The sequence below is a fragment of the Octopus sinensis genome, linkage group LG1, assembly GCF_006345805.1.
Source record: "Octopus sinensis linkage group LG1, ASM634580v1, whole genome shotgun sequence".
Taxonomy (NCBI): domain Eukaryota; kingdom Metazoa; phylum Mollusca; class Cephalopoda; order Octopoda; family Octopodidae; genus Octopus; species Octopus sinensis.
The window spans coordinates 15,007,094-15,028,389 of record NC_042997.1 but is presented as its reverse complement, the minus strand read 5'-3'; the positions used below and the strand labels follow the sequence as shown (position 1 = coordinate 15,028,389).

The 21,296-nt window shown below is 35.3% G+C and overlaps 1 protein-coding gene across 18 annotated transcripts in view; it reads right to left on the bottom strand.

Moving 5' to 3' along the window:
• LOC115209082 (TNF receptor-associated factor 2) overlaps nt 1-21,296 on the bottom strand; it is a 65,186-nt gene that overhangs the window by 16,811 nt on the left and 27,079 nt on the right. For all 18 annotated transcript variants that reach the window (XM_029777226.2, XM_036510571.1, XM_036510196.1 and 15 more), the window contains 2 exons: nt 6,964-7,054; nt 5,669-5,773 (listed from right to left, as the gene is read on the bottom strand). In XM_029777226.2, the coding sequence (XP_029633086.1) occupies nt 5,669-5,773; nt 6,964-7,054 (196 nt within the window). The remainder of the gene's footprint in view (nt 1-5,668; nt 5,774-6,963; nt 7,055-21,296) is intronic.

Below are 21,296 nucleotides of genomic sequence, written 5' to 3'. Positions count from 1 at the left end.
TGCCAACTTACAAGGACATATTAAAAAGTGTTCTTATTGAATGAGAAAAAGAAAAGAATGTAGTTAAGAAAGATCCTTCCACTTCCTTTCAACAATTAAAATAGTAAGTTCTGAAATCTGCACTTGGCTTTCAAAAGGAATCGTTACTAATTAGATGCTGAAAACAAAGTTTAAGAAAAGCAGGGCTGTGGAGTCGAAACAAAAAACTTTGACTCCAATTCCTGTACTATTGGTGACTCTGATTCCGACTCCTCTTTATGTAATTAAGTGATTGTGGTCTATATATCCCATAAAGCATATGCATACGCTTGTACTTTGAGTAAGCCTATATGTTATAACTAGTTTATCATCATCATCATCATTTAGCATCTGCTTTCCATGCTGGCATGGGTTGGACGGTTCAACTGGGGTCTGGGAAACCAGAAGGCTGCACCAGGCCCAGTCTGATCTGGCAATGCTTCTACGGCTGGATGCCCTTCCTAACACCAACCACTCTATGAGTGTAGTGGGTGCTTTTTACGTGCCAGATGAGGCTGGCAAATGGCCACAGTCGGATGGTGCTTTTTACGTGCCACCGGCACGGAGGCCAGGCAAGGCTGGCAATGGCCACGATCGGATGGTGCTTTTTAAGGCGAGGCTGGCAATGGCCACGATCAGATGGTGTTTTTTACGTGCCACTGGCACGGAGGCAGTCGGGGCGGCGCTGGCAATGGCGACGTTCGGATGGTTCTCTTATGTGCCACCGGCACTGGTATCACAGCTACGATTTCTATTGATGTTGATCGATTTCGATTTTGTTTTTCACTTGCCTCAACAGGTCTTCACAAGTAGAGTTTTGTGTCCCAAGAAGGAAAGGTATGCATAAGTGGACTGAGGCTATGGGTTATGGCCTCACTTGTCCTACCGGGTCTTCTCACGCACAGCATTAAAGAATAAAGATATTGTGAGTTGGAATCAGTTTTACCAACTCCAGCTACCCCTTAATAGTTTCCGACTCCAATTCCAGAGCCCTGAAGAAAATGTAATTCGAAGGAAGAATTGGACTCAGTATTTTGAATGGAATCTCAAGTGGATGGTAAGGTTCAAAAGGGATGATGGAAGGAAGAGAGATGAGTGTATTGAATGAGTTAAATTGGATTGCTACGTCTAGCAACCTGAGAATTGACATGTGAAAAATACCACATTAATATAGAGCATGAAATCCTCAAGTCCTAATAACTGGTCCTTCAACATTGGGTGTGATAAAAATGAAAAGGAATGAAATAAATTACTTCCAGACAATTCAAAACAACAGGAAAATATTTGAAGGAATTCCAGATAAATATCAAAGCTGGTTAGCCAAAGTCTTCCAAGAACATATGAAGATGCTTGAGCATCATTAAACTAGTTACAGACATCATTATTTTTCTTTTATTTACTGGTTTGGCATAGGGAAAGGAACTGGACTATATATAATGACCATCACAGGTTCTTCAAGATGGGAACATAGATCATCATCATCATCGTTTAACGTCCGTTCTCCATGCTAGCATGGGTTGGACGGTTCGACCGGGGATCTGGGAAGCCAGAAGGCTGCACCAGGCTCCAGTTTTTATCTGGCAATGTTTCTACAGCTGGATGCCCTTCCTAACACCAACCACTCCGTGAGTGTAGTGGGTGCTTTTTACATGCCACCTGTACTGGTGCCAGGCGAGGCTGGCATCGGCCATGGTCGGATTGGTGCATTTTACGTGCCACCGGCATGGAAGCCAGTCGAGGCGGCACTGGCTTCGGCCACGATTCAGATGGTGCTTTTTACGTGCCACCAACACGGAAGCCAGTCGAGGCGGCGCTAGATGTAGTCAGCATTCTTCTTGGACTATTTGGAGTTGATGGCTGTAGATATAATCTCACATAGAAGCGGAATTATAGAGGCTGATATTGAAGAGAAGAAGGACTGAGCATAATAGTTAGTAGGTGGTCTGGTATGGTGGACACAATATAGTGACAAAATAAGAGTGAGTAAAGAGGATGCCTGAAAGGAAATGACATGAACCCAGCCAGCTCCAAGGAGCAGAGGCAATTATAGAAGCAGTAGAAAGATAGAAAAGAGACAGCATATGTGGACCAGAGGTCAGACTGTGTTGGTGTTTAATCACATTACAATCAGTTGGAAGGCTTTTCTTTGAATCTAGTCTAGGATGTCTGTGGTGTGTAGCAGCAGCATTCCAAATGTAGGAATAGCAACTTGTAGGTTTCAGCTAAGCTTTGTAGATGGTTTGTATTAATAGTAGTTGTAATCTACAGTATTTTCTAGTCATGAAGATGACCTGGTTATGTTGAGGATAGGGAGGATGATAGTGAAGTACTGCTATTTGTCAAGGAGTTAAGTATAATGTTACAAATGTGTATGAAATATATACACACATATGCTTGTTTCTTTATTTTAAAGAAATTTTAAGAGTAACAATGGAACATTTCTTGATAGGGAGAATTGTTTACTAAGAGTAAAGTTAAATTATCATGATTTTAGTTTTGAATTAACTATTAGACAAAACAAAGTCCTAGTCAAAATCAAATTTATAATACACACTTATATAAAAGTTAGGGATCAAGAAGACTCATGACTATTGTACAATTAAAATAATTAACAAGCAAATCTCTAAAAATATATATCTTCAAAGCATAAAAGTAATTTCAAAGCAACAATGTCTAAAAACTAATAATTGCTTGGCTCAATAGACTTAGGCAAAACTAGGGAGAATGATAAGTTTTAAGTTCTGACTGAAGCTGGACTGTTAATTAGATCTCTTTTCCAACATTACTAAATCACCACAAAAAGAGATATAGTTATGATTTATAACATAAGTATGAAACGTACTTTAGTAGAAATGAAAAGAAATAAAACTGAAGAAAATAGTAATTTTGAGGGAGGTAGGAGAACATCAAATGCCAATACCCCCCCCACACAATATATATATATATATATATATATATATATAGATAGATAGATAAAAATGATAAGACAACAAAAGATAGAAAGAGGCCTCAATATTATGTAAATAGAGGAATTTATCTGTAAATGTAATATGTGACAATTATTCGGTAGCCATACACATACACAAAATATGTACACACATACACCCACATATACACACTAAATATATACATGATGACATTGCTGCAAATCAAGAGCAGGCCATGTAGCCCACATACAAGCTGGCCAGATGATTACTGCACAAGAATAGTCAATGTCGACTTATGACTGACAGCCAAAGAAGAGATACACACACACACACACACACACACACACACACACACACACACACACTAATTCTTTTATTTAAAAATTTTAAGAATAACAATGGAACATTTCTTGATAAGGAGAGTTGTTTACTATGATTTAAGTTAAATTATGAATTTAGTTTTGAATAAGCTGTTAGGCAAAACAAAGTCCCAGTCAAAACCAGATTTATAATGCACACTTATATAACTCTAGTCCAATAGACCTTAACAGCCTTATAATAATTTCTTTATTATAATTAGACACAAGTTCAATTTTGATAAAATGGGAATCTAATGAATGGAGGTAATAGGTTTTTAGTGCTGTGGCACTTAAGAAAATCTGATTCTTGAAATTTGTTTTCACAAACTCAGCTGTCATTACTTCCTTGATAACATTAAACAGAAGGGGATTGTAGAAACAAAACCACGGTTGAAACATATCCAAAGAAACAATGCTATAGGTGAAAATTAAATATTTAATCCTTTTGATACCAATCTGTTTGAGACTGTTCTTGGTTCTGTGTTAAATACTTCCTGTTTTATAATGATCTAAATTAAAACCTTCCATGCAAATTTCATTTTGATTTATGTTGTAAATACCAGCTAAATTCTTCATGATTTTCAAAATTAATTGAAATATGCAGTGTATTTCAGAAATATGGTAATAGAAGGGTTAACAAATCAATGACTAAAAAAACAAAATACAGAGGATTGTCTGGAATTAATGGCCTGACAGTTCATGTAATAAGAAATATAGCATGACCTACAAACATTAGGGCAATGACAAGTGACTGAGACCTTTGGAGATATGCTGTGCTTGAGAAGATCCGGCAAGCCAAGTGAGACCATAACTGTAGCCTATGCCAGTGCTGCGTAACCAGCCCATTTAAGAGTATCCTTCAATCATTGGACAATAAACTACACTTGCGAAGACCTGTTGAGGCAAGTGAAATCGTTGTTGTGGCCAATGACAGTACTGCCTGATTGGCACCTGCACCAGTGGAACGTGAAAAGCACCATTCGAGTGTGATCATTGCCAGCGTTGCCTGACTGGTCCCTGTGCCGGTGGCACATAAAAAAACCATTCGAGCGTGGTCGTTGCCAGACAGGTTCTTGTGCAGGTGGCATGTCAGAAGTACCATTTGAGCATGGCCGATACCAGTACCGCCTGACTGGCCCTCATGCTCATGGCATGTAAAAGCACCCACTACATTCTCAAAGTGGTTGGCATTAGAAGGGGCATCCAGCAGTAGAAACTTTGCCAGATCAGATTGGAGCCCGGTGCAGCCTTCTAGCGTGCCAGACCTGAAAATGTTCAACCCATGACAGCATGGAAAGTGGACATTAAATGATGATGATGATGAAGTATATGGAGCTATGGTAAACTACATCATTTCTGGAAAAGACATCCCCTAACACAACATAAACTACAAACACAATTGTAGTGGCATGTTTACATGGCAAGAAAAAACAAATAAATTAAAAAATTGCAAAAAAATGTTAACAACAATCCTAGTATAGGAAGGTTGGGAGTCATTAAGTCTATTATAATTATGTAACAGCCAAATTCAGGATTGACATATATCATAAGTAATTGAACACTTTCTAAACTGAATATCAAGTAGTCATAAAATCATCGTTACTGTTAATACACCTGCTTTTTCTACGCTAGAGTGGATTGGATGCAAATTCTTATATCAGTTTTCTACAGCTGGAAGTCCTTCCTGATGCCAACTCTCGTTTTTAAGCAAGATACTTTATTCCACACATCAAACCACTGAGCTCTTAAACTTTTGTTTATGTGGGATATATAGCTCAAACAATGTCAATGTGAAGATATTCAGAAAAAAGAAACACTCCTCCCCCTTATGGGTTTCCATACTTTATGTGAATGCACTTTTTGCCCCAAAACGTCTTTAAAAAACCCCTGGGTCTTACGTGAACTTGGGCAACTAAGTTTAAATGCATTAATTTTTTTTTCTCTTGAATGTATTGCTGAAATTGGAGTGCATCTAATGTACACAAGACAAAACTGCTTGCATCCAAGTACATGGGGAGGAGTAGTGGAAAAGGAGAGAATAATGGTATCAAATTTTGGCACAAGGCCAGCAATTGTAAGGGAGGAGCTAAGTCAATTACATTGATGCTAGTGTTCAACTGGTATTTATTATATTAACCCTGAAAGGACGAAAGAGAAAGTCAACCTTGGCAAACTTTGAACTCAGAATGTAAAGACAGACAAAATGATTGTGTTTATGAGTCTGCCAGCTTGCCACCTTAAAGGAGAAGACAACAATAATAATAATTCCTGAAATTAGCACAAGACGAGAAGAGGTGAGTGAATTAACCTGTGAATTAAACAATGAATTATATGCAAGGAGTTGAAATTTAATAATGAACTTACTTTATAATCCTTGAATTTGCCTTTCCATGAACACCCTGGATATAAACACTGAGCAGGGTGTTTGTCAAGTTCTTTCCGAAGGTAATAATCAGGAGTATATGGTTGCTGCAAGTAAAATGGCATAACTCTTTAGAAGAAGCCATGTCTAACTGATAAATACTTTATCAATAAATTGAAGAACTTTGGGAATATATTTATAAAAAAACAATAAAAAGAAAAGCTGATTTGCATATGCTATAATTTATAACATCACAAATATACTAAATAATTTATTTTATTAATAAAACGGTGCAAAATAAGGTTATGGTATTGAGTTATTATGGTAGTAATGTTAACTCAATATTCTGAAAAACATGTTTTAGTAAAAGTACTAAAATCCAGTGTGTATTATAAAAGCTAAGGTACTGGATTGCCAATTCTTGGTTTGAGCTGAAATTCATGTCATTTTGTTTCAAATTTGGACTAAAATATTTTTTCTATATCCTTCCTTTAGCTGTTAAGATTAGGTATCAGAACTTCAGGGAAGCTTTCTTGTGTTAGACTAGCATTTAAACAAGGGAGTTATTTGTCTCTTATCTGGTAAATGCTAAAGAATCTATCAGTAAATACTGGCTCTATGAATTTTTGATATTCATGAAAATAATATTTAAACTTTTACAGGAAGCTGAGGCTATGGAATTTGTTTAACTGGACATCCTTCCTATCACTAGTCATTCAATTGTTAATTTACATAATCTTTAACAAATTTATCTCTCTCAAAATCATTTCAAGGTACAAAGTCAATCTGTTTTTTTTCTTTCTTAAATGTAATTTAAACCTAATACAAGCAACATGTTATGAGAGGAGCATAACACATATGTTGATAATACTTTCAAGTGTTAATTCTAGTATAAACTTTTTCCAAATTGGATTTTATCTAAAACAACATAAAAAGTTTTACACAGAGTTTCATCTGTCCATTAATTGTTCAGCAGCCCAGTCAGTATCTTAGAAACAAAGAAATCTAAATATTTTTTAAGTATAAAAAAAAATATATATTTCACAGAAAGATAAGGATAAATTTTCAACATTGGATTCTTACTCAGCCAAAGACCAACTTTTGTACAGAGGGGATACAAATGTATCAACCACTGCATATGACTGGCCTTTACTGAAGAGCAAAGTCAACTGTTTAGGTTTAAACTTGGGACATGGAAAACAAAATAATGTAATGTATTTAATCAAGAATTGTCTTGATCAGTTTCACTGTCCTGATAACTAATATCAAAACAGATACAAAAATTATAAAGACATACCTCGTTTTTGGAAATCAGCATACTGATAGTGGGATCAATGGAATCAGATTCATTTGACACATCTTCCAAACATTTTTCACAGATGCTATCCCTGTAAGACAGAAAATAAAATAAATTCCACAAGATGTGTCTTCAGACAAATGAACCCATGTCAAGAGAGTTGTTCTTTATGAGATGTCATTAAAAGGTTTTATGAACATACAATTCTTCAAATTCCAATACTAAAGTCTGGTAGACAAGTGCTGAATAATAATCTGCCAAACTGACCCTAATACCCAATTTTGAATACCAAATCTGTATTTTGTTTTACTCTTCTAGGAATTGATTCTCAACATTCTGGTATAGATTATGGCATTGTTTTTAGAAAATAATACAATACTTAATACCATATTTGGTACTGTAATAGTTGCAAATGCTAAACTGCCTATGTAGGCTGGTAGACACACTTTTCCCCATTATTTCAGCCAATAATATTTAGTGGCTGCCCAGATAAATTGTTGGGTAGCTTCAAAAACCTACTCCTGCTTGATTTTACTGACAAAATGCATGAAGAACTTTCTGGAACATTTTATTTTTCATGTAACTAAGATTCAGTTTGAACCTCTCACTAGAATTTGCCTTAATAATGACTGGAGTATCTGTCCTCTCAGTTAGGCTGTAAAAAATGATTCTCACACAATTTGCATTCTATTTCCTCAAGCTTACACACTATGTGAGGCAACAACAAATAACAAACATGCAGTTCTAGTATTTCTATCTTGTACATATGAAAAAAAAAAAACAAACATATTCAATTTTAAACTGAGAATCAAGCATTTCTTGGATTTTAACAGCTTTCTGATAGTTACGAATAAATTTGCTTATTTGAGAGCCTATCATTATCTTTCTCATTCATCCTTCAAAAACACAGGATTCTCTTCTATGTTACATTTGGTGACAACTAGACATTCTCATTCATATTTATACTTAGTTACATTTACCAACTTAACATTTTATTCTCAGTCAAATTTGCAATGCTAATTTCTTAGAGGAACGCACGAAAGTTAGACAATCACACTTCATAATCCATAAGTGGAAATAAATGAAAGGAACTTTAACCCTTTAGCATTCAGATTACTCTGTCAAATCTAAAGCCTGTTTAATCACAGTGTTTTAAATTAATTGTACAGCATCTTGTAACTCTGGGATATTGATGATGTCCCTGTTTATTTTTAGAATGACTTTGTAGGGTAGGTGTGAGAGGTCAGAGCTGGCTGGTTTGAGCATAAAACAGGAAGACAATTTTGGCCTGATATGGCCGGTTTAAACACTAAAGGGTTAAGCAAACAAAAATTATTCTGGGGACACACCTTATGAGAGATTACTTGAGTCCTAATGCAATAGATAAAAATAATTGCATTAATTACAAAGATAATATGTAACTAGAAGGCAACTCAATAGCATAGTATTCATTTCAAAACTGAAACAGACCGTTGAACACACCTAGTTTATTTTGAACACGAGTCAGTAAAGATATAAACACATCAACAGCAAATCATACTGCTTTACGTAATTTGTATAAACTGTAGAGCATTATCAGTGAACAGTGCTAATGTTCTGTACTGATTGCATAAGATCTAAATGAGCAAATATAATTCCTCTTGAGTCAAATCTATATTTAGCCCTTTAACATTCAGATTACCTTGTCAAATGTATTGAATTAAACATGCATCAATCTCACAGCTTTGACGTTTTTATGATGTGATTGTTTATTTTTCGAATGGCATTGTAGGGTAGATACAAGCCAGATTTAACCAGTTTGTGCATAAAACAATATTTCAGCCAGATATGGCTGGTTTAAGTGCTAATGAGTTAAATATATTACTTATTTCTTTACTACCCACAAGGGGCTAAACATAGAGGGGACAAACAAGGACAGACATAGGTATTAAGCCATTTACATCAACCCCAGTGCGTAACTGGTACTTAATTTATCGACCCCGAAAGGATGAAAGGCAAAGTCGACCTTGGCGGAATTTGAACTCACAACGTAACGGCAGACGAAATACTGCTCGACATTTCGCCTGACGTGCTAACGATTCTGCCAGCTTGCCACCTTAAATATATTACTGCTCCTCTGTAACCATGCTTGTCCATATCTCTTGCTATTTAGACATTTAGACAAAGAAAATTACTGAATTACAATGATTATTTACAAAAAGTTCAGATGATAGACATTAATTAGATATATCTAAAGTTCTTATTTTGCAATGCTATGGTTTTAAGCTTTTTTTTTTTTTATTGTTGTTGATTATTCCTTTTGTCATTCGTTTTGTAAAGACAGCCATCAAGATACATTATCATGTAATAAACCTATGAGCATCTAACATTAAACCAGACTACACATCGAGAGATGATGCATATGAATTCAAGACAAAGTGTGGAACATACAGAGTTTGACAGTATGCCTGCAACCATCCATCCAAGAGTCAATACTGTGTGGCTAACTCTTACTTGCTAGACATGTGCAGTGTGTATTCAAAACACACTGCAAAGATGGCGAATAACACATAACCTGCAATTCATCTTAGTGGGGGGGGGGGACTGAAAAACAAAGTTATCATTATCAGCAATGGGCACCCAAAAAGTTAATTGTTTTAATTTCTATGGCATACAGCCATAAAAACTATGCCAAAAACTGAGATGTATGGGCAAGGCATGGTCCCTCAACTTCAACTAAGAGGGCAATAACTCTAAATAAAAATCAACTTAGTGTTGAACAGTCCAACCCATGCAAGCAAGGAGAATAAAAGCAAAATGATTGATTTTGTTGTTTAGCCCCAAGCTTGCTTGCTTGGATGTTTAACTAAAACACTCCAGCTGTAACCCTTTCTGGGTTTTTAATATCAGAAACAACACTGTCCAGTGTGTGCTTTCTTTAATACAGTAGGATATATTTCAGAATATTTTACTATATCTAGCAAGTTGGACAACTGCATAGGGCTTCCCCAGCTGGCACAAGTTAAAATTAGTTTTGTTAAATTTGACAATACTCCAAGTGTGTATTATACTATCGTAAGTTAAGTCAGTATTAGAGACATCATGCATAGTATCTATGTAATTAGAGCAAAAGGTTTTATGGCTAGCTGCCCCTTACTGTGCCAACCTTTCAAACTCTCTTCATTGCTGTCAATGGGTGTTGTATCATTATATGTCTAATTAATATTACTTATTCAGTAGCAAAAGGCATTAATACAATTTTTCATTTCATTAGTCAATAACTGCAGATTCATGCTTAATAAAAATACTATTATATTACTTGTTTAGTTTAAGCAAGTTGTTAGTAACAAAGACAAGGACTTATCATTTCCATTTATTTTTATCTTGGCATTCACTTTGTACAGTTATATCATATGTAAATGATGCCAGAACAGAAACCTGTTATCATTCATAAGAGGATACCATTTCTAATGATGAATTTCAATAATTTAGATGAATCAACTGAGAATAAATATCTTTGACCAAACAGACCTAACCACAGCTAGGTCTGTTTGATCAGGGCTGACCTCAAACAAAATAACAAATGACTAAGTACATTTATGATCTCATGTGACTTCTATGAATTTTAATGTTAGTTTCCTGGAAAGATAAGCTTATTTTAATTTCACTTTAATTTGTTTACTGATTATACTTCATTTAAAACACAATTAGGCAAGTAGGACTTAACAAAAGATACTATTATTGGCTGCCTACCAAATATAGGCAACTAAATCTCCCTTAAATCATGCTCCCTTGTTGTAAGGCAAGGATACACATTAATGGAGTTTAGATTGAGCAAGTGTTTTCTGCTATAGCCTCAAGCTGACTGAAGCCGTGTGATTGAATTTGGTAGGTTAAAGTTCCCCTTGTATGTATATGTGTGTGTGTGTGAATATGCTTTCTTTAATAGATAGGAGGGAAAACTATTATAAAACAACAGGAATATCTTTAACCAAAAGTTCGATCTCATTCAATCCGAGTAACTTGGAGCTAAGTAACAACAAATGAACAAGTGCACTTATGATCTTAGTTTGCACTTATTAAATTTTGTAGACCATCAAAGACCTTAACCCTTTCGTTACCAACCCGGCTGAAACCGGCTCTGGCTCTTTAGTACATATGTCTGGTTTTCAAAAGTTCAGAATTAAAACCTTCCACCAAACCTTAGTCACAATTTATGTCCCTAACTCTAGCTTAATGATAACGATGTTATTTTACTTAATTCTTTGTTATATTTAAAATAATTGGAAGAAACACTGAGCATCTCAAAAAAAATTCAGTAACGAAAGGGTTAAATATTACACATACAGAAATGGTTCTTAACAAGAAAAACATTTATTTGCAACACTAATGAATGACTGAGTATATATTACCTATAAAAAAAGTTAGGACTTTCCAGAGGTTTACAGATTTGAAAATATAGTAATGGTAAAGTGGGATATAGTCAGCATAATCATAGGAGAGAAAGCTGATTCAGAAAACGTAAGTTTTCCTCTCTTTTAGTAGATGGATACTGTGGGATTATATGCTTCCTTGTGAGCAAAAATAATATTATATCGATTTATTATTCCACTTCAGAAGATAGAAAATTAAATTAAGTTCTAGAGAGAAAAATATTTTCTGTTGTAGTAGAACAAGACATTCGGACTTAATATTTTAAAATAACAAAAACAGAATAAACCCAATAATCAATTGCCAATATGATCTGTGCTTCAGATTAAGGAGGGGAAATAGCTTCTGATCCCGATTTATAAAATCACATATTCCTCTAGTTCTGATACACAAGTGCTTGGATTTGCATTAAAACCTTCAGTCCTAATTTTTGTAAGATGTTTGTTCCAAAGACTAATAATGTAAATGACAAAGATAACTACTAAACCCCAACAAATTCTGTTTCTTGGAGATTTCATCACAGTCTTTTCTTTAAGACAGTAATTTGGATGTCATTTCAAACAAGTTCAGTAACTGCATGGAAATTGTTTTCTTTAAGGAGATAAAACTTGTACAAAGACAACATTCATCTTAATGCAAGATTCCTTGCATTTGAGCCCAGTGTCCACAACACTCCTATCAAGAAGTCTTCCTGTGAATGTGACCTGGGAATTACTGTCAGCAGCGATTTGCGCTGGACAAAGCACATCTCTAAAATTGTCAAGAAGGCCGAGGTGTCTTGGCATCACTCAGCAAGTCTTTTGTCAGCTGCTCTCCAGCTATCTATTTAGGGCTGTATATGGCTATGGCACGGCCACACTTGGAATTTGCATCACCAGTCTGAAACTGTTACCTTGCTCAGGACACTGACCTCCCAGAAACTGTTCAGACACGTGCAACCAAGTGAATAAACTCCATCAGGCATCTACCATACTCTGAACGCCTTGCTTCCCTGGGTATAAATACATTGAAGCTCCAATGTCTGGCAACTGACTTGGTAAACACTCACAAAATTATTAACCATCGTACCAACAATCACCTTGAGTACCATGTGTCTAACACACATGGGCATGCCTACAAAGTCAGTAAACAGCATAGACCCCATGACATTTGGAAACATTTTTTCACACTCAGAGTTGCTGAAGCATGGAACAAACTACCTGCATCAGTTGTTAGTTGCCAAAACATTTCATCCTTTAAAAGGATGCAATGCTGCGAGCTGGCAAAAACGTTTGCACACCAGGCGAAATGCTCAGTGGTATTTCGTCTGCTGCTACATTCTGAGTTCAAATTCCGCTGAGGTCAAATTTGCCTTTCATCCTTTTGGGGTCGATTAAATAAGTACCAGTTACGCACTGGGGTCGATATAATCGACTTAATCCTTGTTTGCCCCCTCTTTGTGTAGCCCCTTGTGGGCAGTAAAGAAATAAGACATTGCATTCTTTAAAACCTCCATGCTTCCTGAAATTCGCCAACACTACACCTGATATCCCCCTTCCGTACACATGCACATCATGACTCATACACTGTTCACTTTCCTGACTTTTGTACATAATTCTATGTACTGTACATGCACCTTTGATGAGTTGTAGTGCACCTGAGCACTATACACAATAATTTCATTATTATTATATATAATCAATTCTTAATTGATGAAATTTAATCCCAAAACAAAGGAAGTGTAGGAAAATTTGGCTTAACCCTTTAGCACTCAGATTACTATGTCAAATGAAATATTTATTCACATTGTTTTGAATTAATCATGTATTACATTTTGTGATGCTATATTTTTAGAATGGGTAGGTATAAAAGGCCAGGTCTGGCCAGTTTGAACATAAAACAGGTCAAATAGCTGAGCCAGATATGGCTGGTTTAAATGACATTATTTCAGATAGTTAAGATGGAGTTAACTTTTTAAGAAAAAGGCCTGTGGCAAAATATCAGATTACATGGTAATCATGCTTCATTAAAATATTAAGTTTGATATGCCTTTATTCAGCAATTAGGAAATAAAAATCCCTCAACTAAGTCTTGAAAATTGAATAGAGAAAGAAATAAAGATCAATAGCCACACCTTAATCACTTAAAATTTACTTCTACCACAAGCTAAAATATTTATACCATTCTTTTCTACCAGGAATTATTTTTCATCACTTTCACAAAGCTATCATAAAAATAAAAAAAACACCTGTCAGTTATTTCATTGACACATTTACTTTTATTAACAGACTTTATCATAAACAATGGTCTCTCCTCTAACATCACTATCAATATTTATAATTTGTCATACTAAATAAAACTGAAATTAAAACTATTAGTTTTTTAACTACTGAATCAATATTTGCAGCAGTTGATACTTTTTTTTGTAAAGAACAATTAAAATCCATTGAAATTTATATTTTAATATGATAATGAAAAGAAAAGTAATGAAAATAACTTTAGATCACCTATTTGAAAGATCTTCTAGGTAAGATACTTAAGCCACTAATATTGTATATTTTTTTTATGTATGGCTTTGAGAAATAAGGCCAACATCTCTGAGTGTTATAGAGCCACCAAGAAAAATAACCAAAGAAATCCCAGGTATCCCAGATGAACCAACTTCACGGCAGGAGGTGCAGATGAGGGCAGCTGCATCGAACTCTCTCATGCACCAAATGGCAGTTGCTAAAAAGCATTCGTGAAGTAAAACCATGTAGCAACACCAAATGGCAGTGCCCTAGCATGGCCACAACTCATGAGCTGAAACTAGAATCAATCAATCATGTGTTGTTGCAAACTTTGAGTTAATTTAAGTCGGAAAAACTCAGCTGAAATGGTTACAACAATAAACTCCATTAAAGGTATCCACGAACCAGGTAGTGATGATAACCAGCTAAAAGATTAGGTCTACCACTAAGAGCAGGTGGTACAGTTTATCAGATGAGCTTCCACACACTTTTTGATTACCCAACTTTAGTCTTCAAATCTTCGACTACATCATCATTGCTTTATATCAACAAACCTAACACATAAAAAGTATTTCATTAGCTTTGGCATTAGGAAAGACATCCAGTCACAAAAACCATGCCAAACCAGAACATTGGAGTTTGGCACAAGTCCTCTGGCTCGCCAGTGATTATGATAAGGAGAAAACTAATCAAGCAGTATGATATTGCAACATAAAGTGTAATTAGCATCACAAGTTACAGATGACTGCTAAGTGGCCTAGTGTTGAGGATCCTTTAGGATTTTGCTTTAAGACAAGTACCGAAAAGAGTATCCTAAGACTTTCAGATTAAATAGTTCTTCACTGGACTATTTCAGCTTTATTGTTAATAATTATAACAATTAAATAGATTGCTTTAAATCGTTAATTAGTAGCAAAACTTCACAGGGTAAATAAAATGTTGTTGCTTTCCAGTTTCTGCCATACAAATAATATGTGTATGATGCTAGCCTCTGAAAAACATTACTGCTTATTCCCCAACTCAGTAAATGCCAATTTAATTATTTTGCTCTATTGTTCACTCCCAAAGCTGAATATAAAAACACACAAATGAGATTCTCTTTGGTATTTCCCTTAGAAAAGTAATCACATGACCAAGAAAGCAATTTATATGAAACTTATTTCATTCACAACAGCCTAATTTGCCATCCAACAAAATAAGCTACCAGAAAATGTTCCGACATCCATTTTAAATGACTATGCATAACACAGATTAGTTTCAGCTAGTAAGTTGTTTAGTCCTGGTTCAGCACTAATCAACCAAACTTAACATATGTAATCTCTAACAATGTGCTTCATTCTGTTTATATATATATATCTATATATAGGAGTGGCTGTATGGTTAAGTAGCTAAGCACAAGAGTGGGTGTGTGGTAAGTAGCTTACTTACCAACGACATAGTTCCGGGTTCATTCCCACTGCGTGGCACCTTGGGCAAGTGTCTTCTTCTATCGCCTCAGGCCGACCAAAGCCTTGTGAGTGGATTTGGTAGACGGAAACTGAAAGAAGCCCGTCATATATATGTATGCGTGTATATGTTTGTGTGTCTGTGTTTGTCCCCCCCCCCCCAACATCGCTTGACAACCGATGGTGGTGTGTTTACATCCCCGTAACTTAGCGGTTCGGCAAAAGTGCCCGATAGAATAAGTACTAGGCTTCCAAAGAATAAGTCCTGGGGTCGATTTGCTCGACTAAAGGTAGTGCTCCAGCATGGCCGCAGTCAAATGACTGAAACAAGTAAAAGAGTAAAAAGCATATATATATATATATATATATATATATATATATAATTATCAGCATTATTTAACATCTGTCTACCATGCTGACATGGATTGAACAGTTTACTGCACCAAGCTCCAATCATCTGTTTTGGTATGGTTTCCGTGTCTGGATGTCCTTCCTAAAGCCAGTCACTTTACAGAGTACTTTTTATGGGGCTTTGTGTGGGGCACTAGCATGGGTACCTTTTACATAGCATATATATATATATAATATATATACACACACATCATCCCATAAATAATGTGGTAGTTTTATACTTCTTTTATCTTTCAAAATTAAGATAAAGTTCTTTTTAAATCTAAAATATACTCTTCTCCAATGATCTTCCATCTATCTGGTTGACTTGCAAGGTCCCTCTTCCAAAATTCACTTGTCCAGTACTGCTCTGACCTCTTCTACAGAATTCATATTTTTTCCGTCCAAGTAATTTTGAAGAGTGCAGAATAAATGATAATCAGATGGGACAATGTTCGGTGAATATGGTGCATGGGGCATTGTTTCCCATTCAAACTGCTCCAGCCTTTGGAATGACATTCTCACTGTATGTGGCTGAGCATTATCCTGATGGAAGAACCTTTCATTTTGAAAGCAAAGATGGTAGTTTTTCTTCTAGCACTGACTTAATTAAGCTGCCCAAAGTGGATTAAACCTTCCATATCCCACCAAACAGATAACACCTTACATAGGTGAAGACCTTCTTTAGCCTTGGGTGCTGGTGTGTCTTCTTTCCCTACCCACTGTCTTTGGCACTTGACATTTTTATAGAGAACCCATTTCTTGTCACCAGTCACTATTCGGTTCATTCGTGACAGCAACGAAGAGCACACATTCACTCTCTGCATGAATTAGACTCGGAAACTTTGTGAGGAACCCATTGACCCAATTTCCTGACTTTTCCGATGGCATGCAGGCTTTGATGAAAAGCCGAGTGACTAAATCCAAGTTTGTCTGCTAGTTTCTCAACAGTTACAATGGGATTTTGTTCCACCAGGGTTTGCAGGATTTCCTTGTCAAGCTCTACAGATCTTCTAAGACAAGGCTTGTCTTCTAGGCTGTAGTTTCTGGCTTGGAATTTCTGGAGCCACCATTGACACTGGCTTATGTTTATTATCCAATCCCCATATACTCGTTTACTTGTTTCAGTCATTTGACTGCGGCCATGCTGGAGCACCGTCTTTAATCGAGCAAATCGACCCCGGGACTTATTCTTTGTAAGCCCAGTACTTATTCTATCGGTCTCTTTTGCCGAACCGCTAAGTGGCGGGGACGTAGACACACCAGCATCAGTTGTCAAGCAATGCTAGAGGGACAAACACAGACACACAAACATATACACACACATACACACATATATATATATATATATATATATGTATATATATATATATATATATATATATACGACAGGCTTCTTTCAGTTTCCGTCTACCAAATCCACTCACAAGGCATTGGTCGGCCCGAGGGTATAGCAGAAGACACTTGCCCAAGATGCCACGCAGTGGGACTGAACCAGGAAGCATGTGGTTGGTTAGCAAGCTACTTACCACACAGCCACTCCTGCACCTATACTGCATTAATATTCCTTGCACTTTCCATTGCAGGGTTATCTTTATTGAACTCATGAAAGAACATACGCTGTATATACTCCTTTGTCACTTCCACTATAGCTTTGAAAGAATAACTTAAAAATTGAACTGCACTCTTCAAAACTTGCACTAGGAATAAGTACAAGGTAAAATTACTACCTGCTTTTATAGCAAGTTGATGCAGGTAGTTTATCCTGTTCCCTTTCGACTTTTAGTTCATGCAATTGAAAAAACTGCATTATTTATGGAAGGACCCAATATATATAAAGCAGTAATATGTTTTAGCCTGCCATTTTGTTTTAAACATCAAAGTACAATGCTACCCCTACAATTTTCACTGTGGTGTTTTGCATTAAATTTCTAACATTATACACAACTAGATAATAATAATATAATCAAAGGCACTCTAGCCAGTATAATCCTGTCTTCAGAGAATTATCGAAGACTACATTATTCAATGTCTTCTTTTTATTTAGAGATGGTGTGATTTGAGAGAGATTTAGTTATTATTTCTAATAGGTCAAGCAACCAGATAACAGTTCAAAGAAACAAATTCAACCATATTCAACACTGGCTGGATTGAAAGTAGATAATTGCTTTTTAATGATTTGTGATGTTTTTTTTCTTTTTTCTTTTATTTTTAATGTGTAAACCAGGAGGAGGAAGGGAAGAAGTTCTCCTCAGACCAGAAACCAGGTTTGGATGCTTGCAATAAATTGGACTCTACTAAAGGCACCCAGGGATCAGGTGATAGTGTTAAAATGGGTGGTATATTAAGCCTACCATTTAAACTAAAATGGTCACTCCAGTGGAATTCTATTTGAATAAGTGAGCAAGGAGTTACCACTGCAAGGACCAAAGATTAAAGCCATTAGAAAACCGATTATAGCAGCGACTCCATCTAAGAATATCTGAAGAAGGCATATTATTCCGAAATATATCAGATTATGGATGACTAAATTACAACAGGTATATAGCCCATTGTTTGTATTACAGTGCATTGTTGTACCATTCAAAACTTTTTATCCTTTACTATTTCATCTACCATTTTTCACTGAAAACACTACAAGGTGCTAAGCAGTGGCATCAAACCCAAAACCATATTTGTGAATCTAAGTCCTAACCTTGCAGTCATGTTTGCATCAAAGCTGCTGTAGTATTTCTGCTCTATAATAAAATAAGCACATAATGGCCTACATGCAGTTGTTCTATTTGTTAGATAAAATAGCAAAGTCTCTTTTGACTCAGACCCTACTGTCTTGGAAAGAAAGAAAGAAAAAACAAACATATGGCTGTGTGGTAAGAAGCTTGCTTCCCAACCACATGGTTCTGGGTTTAATTTCACTGCATGGCACCTTGGGTAAATGTCTTCTACTATAGCCTCAAGCTAACCAAAGCTTTGTAAGTGGATTTGGTAGACAGAAACTGAAAGAAGCCCATTGTATGTGTGTGTACCCTCACGATCACTTGACAACTGATGTGCTTACATCCTTGAAACTTAGCGGTTTGGCAAAAGAGACCAATAGAATAAGTACTAGGTTTACAAAGAAAAAGGTCATGGGGTTGATTTCTTTGATAAAAGACAGTGCTCCAGCATGACCACAGTCAAATGACTGAAACAAGTAAAAGTATAAAAGAATGTATTTCTACATAAAGTATATGTTTTTCTTTTACATTCAATTATTAGTTTGCTCAATCAGGGTTGACCTGGGGTCAAACAACAATAATTACTAGTCTACATTAGATTCAAATGGCTAAAATATAGATTATATAGGACATACTGAGTTCATAGATCATCATTAAAAATTTCCAATAGTTATAGCCTATCTGAGCCACATACACATGCATACAATATAATATGACAACTTCACTATTTTGTTCTTGCCTGATCAAGAATATCTATGGTCAAATGCAGTTGAACTAAGGCCATTATGTCCTTTTAGGTATGTACAAATATTATCCAGTGTAGCTTTCCTTTATTTAAGGTATGATTTGAAGATTTTTTTTACTGCTATTACCAACAAGTGGAACTGCATACAAGTTCTTCCATAGATTCTTGTTTGTTATTAGGATAAAGCAATTTTTTTCACCATTACATGGTGATATGGCTAGATATAATGAAAAACCATATGTAAAGGTGAATAATATATCTTGTCTCGAGAATTTATCAGTAAAGCATGCAAATCTTCATGCTTTTCAAAGACTGATATAATAGTATATGTTATAGCCAAACCATTAACCTGTTAATTGTTAATTAATGAAGTTAACATTTTATTAACAATTTAACTTTTAAGTTAACTTTGGAAATCATTATAGGACTAACTTGAGTTAACTTCCATTAACTTCAATTCAATTGAAGTTAACGGATTTTACTGTTTTGGTACATTTTAAAGAAGTCTTTAAGTGGTTTTGGAGCAAAAACTGATTTTATGTTTTTTTTTTCTATAATAAAAATTAATATTAACAGTTTATCATAAAATTCTGTTACATTTTTAGAGAATTAACTGATTAACAATTATCGAAGTTAACTTTTTGATTAATGGATTAAAGAAGCTAACTTTTCAATTAATAGTGCCAACCTTTAGTTATAGCTCATTTCAACTCAATTATTATAAGACAATTAATATCATTAAAACAGAACTTTTCTAAATGCAACTGCCTCTTTTATTTTCCTGCATTAGAATTCAAAGGGGGAAAAATATTAAGAGACAAGACTATTAAAAAAATCAGCATCATCTACTAAAAGGAATTTCTGTCTCATCAATAAGTTTTCATATTTTGCATTCAAACCAATTTTATTCTTTGAAGAAACTGCATTTACCTTAAGGAAGGTTTTGATTATACAAAGTTTTCTGTACAACAGTAACCTTTACAGGAAATGCACCCAAAATATCTCAGGAAAGATCATTAGACAAGAACACACTATATTAATACTAATGATTTGAGTATCTCTACTGCTATTAATATGTTAACATTCTCCAAAGAATTCTCTTTCCTGCCCAATCACAAGCAAACCATTCTTCACATACAATTTAATGGCACCAACTTGTTTTTTTCAGTATCTCAGCTTCTGGTTAGTATAACTGAAGCCAAACACAATATGATAATAATAATCCTTTCTACTATAGGCACAAGGCCTGAAATTTCGGGGAGAGGACAAGTCAATTGCATTGACTCTGAAAGGATGAAAAGCAAAGTTGACCTTGGTGGAATTTGAACTTAAAATGTAAAGATGGACAAAATGTTGCAAAGCATTTCGTATGGTGTACTAGCAGTTCTGCCAGCTTGCCACCTTATGTCATAATAATAACAGCAACCACAGCAATTCCTTCGACCACAAGCACAAGGCTTGAAATTTTGGATGAATTTGCTAGTTGATTACATTGACCTCAGCACTGAGCATATACTGAAGATATTGTCAAAAATTATTAAGTCTGTTTAAGTTTCAGCCAAATGGCTTCTGTTATCAAGATTATTCTTAGAGGAAAAAAAAAATGAATTTCTGTTATTAATTCACACAAGTTTCAACAAATGAGGGTTCCAGTTGTTCCATTATTGGAACTACCAACCCCTACTGTTGAAGTTGATTCCCTGAAACTTCATGTGCCACAACAGTGCTACCTTTAAAGTAAAGCCTATGTCATGGGCTTCTGCACAGTATCTAACTACCAAACTGTATTCACAAAGCTTAGTTCATCCGGAGGTTATGATAGAACACACTTGATAAACTAATAAATCACTCAGTTACACATCCATTTTCACTGTAAGACATTTCAAAACATTAGGAATCTTATAAGTATCATTTCTGAGAAGGGACAGAAAACATTTGAGTAGTTTTATTAACTGACAAAAGCAAGATATTGAGTCAGAAAGAATAATCTATAGCTATTTTGAGAAAACAGGAAATGCAAAAGAAAAAATTCCCATTAATAATGTCTGTTACAGTTTCATAAAGTGAAAACAGCATTTCCCCAAATGTTAAAATAGATAAATAAATAGGTGTGGTTGTGCGGTAAGAAGCTTGCTTC